The following is an 8,048-nucleotide window of genomic DNA, read 5'->3' on the forward strand; positions in this document are numbered from 1 at the left end:
ACAATCAAACCTATTCAAGAAGGAAACTATCTAGCATTGGAGAATTCAAGATAATACAAACAAGGAAGAGAGTAAAAGTGGGAAAGCTCATAAGTGAGTGAAGGGAATGAATGTGTATTTGCTTGATGTCAAAATTGACTTATATATACAAATGACTAGCTTTCACACTAGGCCAAAGAAAGCTTAAAAATAGTCCCAGGCCACTAGTTCTTGTCTTACGAAATTTAAAGAGATTAGTGACCTCTCTATTTGGCATTAAGCTCAAGGTAAGGCCACTTTCTAAATTCTATCACCATCTTACAAGTATTGGGCTTTCGTTACCATGTGGGTAAGATTGGTCTTGTCTCACAAGATATGGGTGGAGAAGAAGCTCATGAGAGGAAGAAGCCAACAGTCAATTCTATTCATGCAAGAAAACCATCAAGAACCTCTTCTCTTTTATCTTGTTCAAAACTTTAAAGATTTTCCTCATTTTGGTTATCCAAGTTTCCATGGTAATTCTTGCAAGATATTTTTATACCTCATTTTGTTTTTTTGCAAGGATCTTCCCCAAGGCATTAACTATAGGAAAACCTTGAGTGCAACGAGTAATAAAATAGTAGGTATGTATACATGGGTTTTGTAAATAAATACATAAATCATTTTTGGTATGTATGAATTATTTTAAGATTGTAAGTAAACCTTCTTTAATATTGGCAGCTTAAATTCATGTGACATCATACATGATGCCCCCAAGGGATCTTCCAGGTGTATAACCCTTAGAATATCTTATAAGAAAACCTTTAGTGCAAAGGGTACTAAAATAATAGGTTGTAAATAAATACACATATCATTTTTGCATGACTATAAGTAAACCTTATTAAATTCTTTTAAGATCGTAAGTAAACATTCTTAAATTATTTTAAGGATGTAAGTAAACCTTCTTAATATTGGCATCTTGTGCACTCATGTAACATCGTGCATGATGACCCCTTAAACTTTGGTAAGGACATTGACGTTGTCTTGAATACATCGTTAAATAAACCCATTAGATCTCTACAAAGAAAATGGTCATGTAATGTTAAAGATCTCTACAATACATCGTTAAATAAACCCATTGGGTCTCTACAATGCAAAAGATCAGGTAATGTTAAATATGTGAGATCTCTACAATACATAGTCAAATAAACCCATTGGGTCTCTAAATGCAAAAGGTCAAGTGTAACGTTAAATATGTGATGTCACATCTAGTGTCTCCATTATAAGTTACAAGATATTACGTAAATACAATCATAAATGAGGTTAAAGATGGTACCTAATGCGATACTTTTAGTTGGTAATCTTGATAAATGAGTCATCTTTAAAAAAACATGGTTTTATATAAATGTGAGACTGATGTCATATGTTGTTAGCTTTGGATTTACATGTTTGAGGAGGTTTAATGTTTACATTACTTATTTAAAGGAGGTTTAATGTTTATAAGGTCTATAAAGGAGGTCAAGTAATGGCTATGTGAAAAAAGGGGAGGCATACTAAAGTCATGGGACATACTAAGAGAATGAATGCATAAAACGATACAAGGTAATTGACTTGGTGAAGGGTGTAAGAAAGGTGTTTAGACCTACAAAGAGGGTCTTTTGAAATTGCCATTTACGCCAGACCTATAAAGAAGGTCTTTTGAAATCGCCATATGTTTTTGTGTTAGATGGCATCATGAAAAGGTATTGAAGCCATTTTCATGAACTTATAATTAGGAGAGTGTAAAGTTCCATTAAAAGCACATAGAAATAAAGAAGGATGTTTCTTCTCCATCTAGTAGCAAGTGTTTTTTTAATTGCCTAAATTTAAGGAAAAATACTATCAAAAAATTGAAGAGGAAATATTCTTGGGAATTTTGGCTAAGATTGCCACTCCTGTTACATATGGTATGTATGTATGTATGTATGTATGTATATATGTGTACTTTGCCCCTTGCCACACATGGCACAAAAAATAGCAAAGTAGTTTTTTCTATATATATTTAGTAGCAAAATATATCATGGAAGATGGATCAAGGGACGATGGGTCAAGCTACCTGTATATTATATAAAGGATATATAAAGGAAGACTTTCAAGAAGCTGCCGCGTGGCAAAAGGAGGTTACTTGAGAAGCTTCCCATTGCCCCACTAGTCTGCGTGGGCAACATCGACGCCTTGGAATATAGAAAGACTGGCTTGGGCACATGAAGGGTGGTGGTGGTTCTATCAATTATTGATTGGAATAATAATGCCTATATATACTTATATAAGTACATGATGGGAGTTCGTCAGGAGAAACAGAAAAAGGGTTATTCTTAATCCATAAAATAAACCCTCTCTCAGCATGGTTAACTAAGTGCTTACTGTAATTATGGTATATCAACTGCCACCTTCATCTGCGTGCTAGCAGAGCGAAACACCTTCTATCACTATGGAAGAAACGGATACTTTTGCTAGCGATGGACGCAGCGAGCCACTCCGCAGGGTGGACTCTTTGGATATGGAGTCCAACCATGTCCCTGGCCTGCACAGTTCTACCAAGGTTTGTACACACTAGCATTTCAATCCCTTGGTTATTGTTTCATTAGAGCTTAAAAAACCAAGTGATTAATCAATCAGTCAATCAACTAATGATAAGTATTTGAAGTAGCTATTGAAGGCATTTCTTGTGACTCTAATGCAGGCTTTATCAAAAGCATTAATACTTCGGTTGGCCTTCCAAAGCATTGGAGTGATATATGGTGATGTGGGCACATCACCCCTGTATGTCTACAGCAGCACTTTCCCGGATTCAAACAATCTGCCCCAGGAGGAGGATGTGCTGGGGGCACTCTGCCTTATCATCTACACACTCTCCCTCATCCCTCTCATCAAGTATGTGTTCATCGTGCTTCGGGCCAACGACAACGGAAATGGTAAGAGTATAAGGAAACAGTCCATGAAGGAAGCACCATCATGCATAGCATAGACTAAGTACCATCTTGCATAGCATAAACTGTGATACATAGTTATTCTGCACAAACTACCACCATTGCAGAGTGTCATGTACCTCAAGTGTGATGCATAGCTTTTCTTACTGGATGTAGGCTCTGATGATAGTGTCACATGTACCTCAAGTGTGATGCATAGTTTTTCTTACTGGATGTAGGCTCACATTGCTCTGATAATAATGTCAATGTAGGTGGCACTTTTGCGCTTTACTCGCTTATTTGCCAGCATGCAAAAGTTAGCCAGCTTCAAAACCAGCAAGTAGAAGATGAAGTACTGTTCGGTGGACATAAGGTGCAACTCCCCAGCCGAGAGTCCGAAAGAGGAGCAAAAATCAAGGAGGCATTAGAAGGAAGTAACTTGGGCAAGAGGGTTTTGCTGCTTGTGACCCTCCTCGGTACATGTGCAGTCATTGGAGATGGTGTACTGACACCGGCTATATCCGGTACGCATCATAAAAAGTGTGGGAAACAATACAGGCCTGCCATTTCTTTTTCTGGTGTGGTCTCAAACGTACCAGGCAGTGTTCTACATAGTATGGTACCAAATGGTGCTGGCTGTTGAGAGTGATTCAAGGGGAACGTGGTTGCAAATGTCACTTTGTGTGTGTTTGTGTGTGTGTGTAAAGTTGAGTCCTTTTGTTTGGACAAATGGGTGTCTGCCTACTACCCATGGCAAGCCAAAAAGAACCCATGGGTGTGTTCATCAGACCCAATGAACTATGTTCCTTCTAAGAAAGATCAAATTAAACTAGTGTATCAAACCAACCAAGCTGGTTTTCAATCCCAAATGAAGCTGCATTATGGTGGTTGCTATTCAACTTATATAATTCCTGAACTAAGGTGGTGATCCCTTGAAATCTCAACTCAAAAAAAAAAATGTTGACACAAGCACATTCCATTGCAGACCATGTGGTTCTTATTTCCATTGCCATTCTAGTACTACTATTCAGCCTTCAGCGGTTCGGAACTGGCAAGGTGGCATTTCTGTTTGCTCCGTGTGTCCTGATCTGGTTTGCTTTCATTGGTCTCATTGGCATCTACAACATCTTCAAGCATGATGCGAGCATTTTTCGAGCATTCAACCCTTACTATATTGTCAAGTATTTCAAAAGAAACGGAAAGCAAGGTTGGATCTCTTTGGGTGGCATAGTGCTAGCCATAACAGGTTAGCTCCCTGCATTGCCTTGGCCACTGGCCACTTTAAAGATGTAAGAGTATTTATATTCCAAACAATATCATGTATGCAGCTCTTCAGAGAGTTAATCATGCTTATCTTGTGATAAAGTGCAGGCACAGAGGCCATGTTTGCTGATTTGGGACACTTCTCCGTGCCCTCCATTCAGGTAATGCATATAGCACGTACACATGTAACATCAACTCTATGTCTTGCATTACTTTCTGTTAAGCGCCCCCCAATCAAGCTATTCATTTAGCATGTACCCATGTGTAAAAATCAATCCTGTGCCTTGGATGACTGTGTTGTGAATGCGTAGCATGGATCAAGTCTCACACATACCATGTTGTAACATGTGCTTTTCTATCTCAGATGCTTTCTGTTGTGATGGTGTAGCATGTGCCCACATGTATGATTATCAACTCTTTAGTCTTTAATGGATTGTGCCCTGCTGGTGTAGAACGTGCCCACACGTATGAAGGGTCAACTCTTGTGCCTTTGATCGTTTGCTTCTGATGGTGTAGCATGTGCCCATGCATGTGGCTGCAAGTCTGGTGCTCATGTGCAGCTTCATTGCTTCTGGCTACAAATTCCTTTGCTTTCTTTGCAATTTTCTGATAGGGGCATTGTGATTGCAGATAGCATTCACCACAATTGTATACCCTTCCCTATTAGCTGCCTACATTGGCCAGGGGGCTTACCTTTTAAGACATCCCGAGGATGTTAGCCAAACATTTTACAAGTCAATTCCAGGCAAAGAATCTAGCATTTCCTACTCTCTTTGTTATGAGAAAAAGAATCAAACATCTTGATAACAGCAACAACTCTATAATAAAAAGTGGTTATAGCTTACTATACATAATAATGTAAGTACATGCCTATACAACATAGCATTTAAACAACGCTGAGATCTTACCCTTATGCTAATTGAATGCCTTGTTTTGTTATTTCCAGAACCCATTTTCTGGCCAATGTTTGTGGTAGCTGTTGCAGCTGCCATAATTGCAAGTCAAGCCATGATATCTGCAACATTCTCCATAGTAGAGCAGTCTCTTGCTCTTGGGTGCTTTCCAACTGTGAAGGTGGTCCACACGTCATCAAAGTTCATGGGGCAAGTGTACATACCTGAGATCAACTGGATCTTGATGATTCTGTGTGTGATTGTCACTGGTGTCTTCAAGACAACAACATATATTGGGAATGCCTATGGTATGTTGACTACATGTTTCTTCTACAATTATGTATACATATGAACATATGCACTGATGTGTATACTCATGCATGCATTATGAAATGTTTGGCATTTTCTGCTCGTGCAGGTATTGCTGTTTTAGCTGTGATGCTTGTGACAACCAGTCTCTTAACCCTGATCATGCTCATGATATGGCAGACAAAGCTTTACCGTGTGGTTGCCTTCTTCTCCATCTTCGCGTTTGTTGAGATGCTCTACTTCACAGCCAATCTGTACAAATTTGATCAAGGAGGCTGGCTGCCATTGGCTTTCTCGTCCTTCTTGGTAGTGACTATGGCAGTGTGGCAGTACGTCACAAGCAAGAAATACAGATATGAATCTGAAAACAAAGTCTCTATAAACTCGTTAGTGAGCAGATTAGACAGTGATTTAGGGCTAAACAGGGTGCCAGGGTTAGGGCTAATGTATACACAGCTAGTGCATGGAGTGCCTCCCATATTTGATCATTTTGTGGAAAACCTGAGGGCTTTACACTCAGTAATAGTGTTGGTGTCTGTGAAACATTTGGCTGTTGCAAGAGTGCCAGCAGAGGAGAGGTTCTTGGTGAGAAGGGTAGGAAGCAAGGAGTATAAGATGTATAGAAGTGTGGTGAGGTATGGATACATGGATGCACCGATTGAGCATGGGGATTTCGAGGCTTTGTTGATGGAGAGCTTGGAAAGATTTGTAAAAACAGAGGGTGATGGGCTTGAGCTGTTGGACCAAGGAGCTGAATTATCAGATAGTGCAGTAGACAGCATGACCCACATCACTACATATGGTGTGGAGGAAAGCCATGAAGAGGTAAACAGGAAGACTAATACAAGTACCACGCAGGCGGAGGAAAGGAAAGAAGAGATAAACAAGGAGATAGCTTTCCTGCGAAGGGCAAGAGGAGAAGGGGTGACTTACCTTCTTGGAAATAGTCTGGTGGAGGCTTCACAGAATGCTTGGATTGGGAAGAAGATTGTGGTGAACGTCCTCTATGATTGCTTGCAGCGCATATGTAGAAAGAGCAGAGTTGCACTTCAAATACCACACAAGAGGTTGATGGAAGTTGGCATAACCTATAGCATATGAGTTCGTATGCTTGTTTTATCATATGCACAAATAACACTGCACTACACTATTATACTCTTTTGTGGCTAGTGTTTGATGCAAGGCAAGGTCACAGTACCATGTATATGTTTCTTGAATGCATAATTATGTACATGTCATTTGGCACGAATGCTAACATAAATAATGAAGTTTAATCTCCTTCAAAGCTTCTCTGGGATGATAATGGTTTAGTTCTCTAGGATGTTTGTGCACTTAAAGAAGTTTAATCTCCTTCAAAGCTTCTCTGGGATGATAATGGTCAAAGCTTCTCTGGGATGATAATGGTTTAGTTCTCTAGGATGTTTGTGCACTTAAAGAAGCAAAGCAGGGGTGCCATAGTACCATGCATGTATCTTGGGCACTATGCATAATTAGAGCATCTCTGAGATGATGGTTTAGCCTAAAATTCTTTTTATGGTTTCTAATGTTGAGAGAGAGAGAGAGAGAGAGAGAGAGAGAGTGGTTGCCACAACCACAATCATGAAGGTGTTAGCCATAGATTCAGTGATTTGTTGTACTAATTCTTTCTATTTGCTACTTCCCTTAGTGCTAGGGTTCATTATGGCTGAGTGTGCCTTGCATATCTAGAGGTTTAATAGAAACTCAGTATGAAGGGCTGTGTGAATATATGCTCTTATGTGTGTGTGTGTGGAGTGCGTGTGTGAGAGCATATCTTGATGCAGAGTTCTACACCCACTATTGGGCACAGATGACGTTAGTGGGGATGTCGTAGTATCTGGTTGACTACCATGAGTATATAACATGCATGTTCGTAAAAGGTGAGTTTGGGCACATCTAGGTATGTATAGATTCAGTGGAGGACTTTGGCCATGTTCCCAATTAAACATTCATGAAGAGCATTTCTCTTCTATGTTCCTACACCATGCCTTTTGTTCTTCGAGAATACAACTTTTTGAAGGTAAGGAGACTCATCCATGCTGTTAACCATTTTATAGGTTAACATGGTTTCACCTGCCTGACTTTATCATCTTACCTGCTCAAATATGCACACCCACCTTTTCTAAGACTGCATTAGAGCACCCATTGTTTGTAAGATGGCATTGGAGCACCCATTGTTTGTAAGACGGCACTGGAGCATCAAAGGGCTTTGGCCATGGTATACCATCATTGATCTACATACTCTTCCTTACACATGCACTTATGGATATAAACGTACAAGCATAAAGAAGACATCTCTATCTATCTAAACATCAAAACAAATGCACGCCTCTTTGAGTGTGCTATGAAAGAGACAAATCTTATCACAAACAAGGTACCCTTGACATGTCAAGGTATCCTTGACATGGCCACAAGTACTACGTCGCCAAAGAAATGGAAAACTGCCAGAATTATTTAAATCATAGTAAAAACCTTAGTGTTGAGAAACCTTCTAACTTGACCATGGTGGTCATCAATCCCATAGGATAACCACACAAAAAAAGATTTGGGTGACTTACCCCCTATGAGAGATACCATATCCTTCTAACTCAAACCCACTATATTGAGAAATACTTTATCCTTCTAACTCAAACCCACTTATACTAGTGAACCATCAATT

General features: G+C 39.6%; 1 protein-coding gene across 1 annotated transcript; it reads left to right on the forward strand.

Moving 5' to 3' along the window:
• Window positions 1-2,252: 2,252 nt before the first annotated feature.
• Window positions 2,253-6,649, forward strand: LOC147628598 (potassium transporter 5-like). Its single transcript, XM_086813794.1, has 8 exons — window positions 2,253-2,539; window positions 2,681-2,912; window positions 3,179-3,430; window positions 3,892-4,152; window positions 4,278-4,330; window positions 4,800-4,914; window positions 5,116-5,370; window positions 5,481-6,649. Exons 1-8 carry the CDS (start codon window positions 2,429-2,431, stop codon window positions 6,470-6,472), a joined length of 2,271 nt encoding a protein of 756 aa, XP_086669920.1. The 5' UTR covers window positions 2,253-2,428; the 3' UTR covers window positions 6,473-6,649.
• The last annotated feature ends 1,399 nt before the right edge of the window (window positions 6,650-8,048 follow it).

The sequence above is a fragment of the Cibotium barometz genome, chromosome 19 (assembly GCF_041138505.1).
Source record: "Cibotium barometz isolate CiBa-2024 chromosome 19, ASM4113850v1, whole genome shotgun sequence".
Taxonomy (NCBI): domain Eukaryota; kingdom Viridiplantae; phylum Streptophyta; class Polypodiopsida; order Cyatheales; family Cibotiaceae; genus Cibotium; species Cibotium barometz.

What these genes read in the sequence shown, in the direction of transcription:
- LOC147628598 (XM_086813794.1), top strand. Translation starts at nt 2,429, where the DNA reads ATGGAAGAAACGGATACTTTTGCTAGCGATGGACGCAGCGAGCCACTC. An exon ending in GCCTGCACAGTTCTACCAAG is followed by an intron (nt 2,540 to 2,680) that starts GTTTGTACACAC and finishes ACTCTAATGCAG; the next exon opens with GCTTTATCAAAAGCATTAAT. An exon ending in TCTCCGTGCCCTCCATTCAG is followed by an intron (nt 4,331 to 4,799) that starts GTAATGCATATA and finishes TTGTGATTGCAG; the next exon opens with ATAGCATTCACCACAATTGT.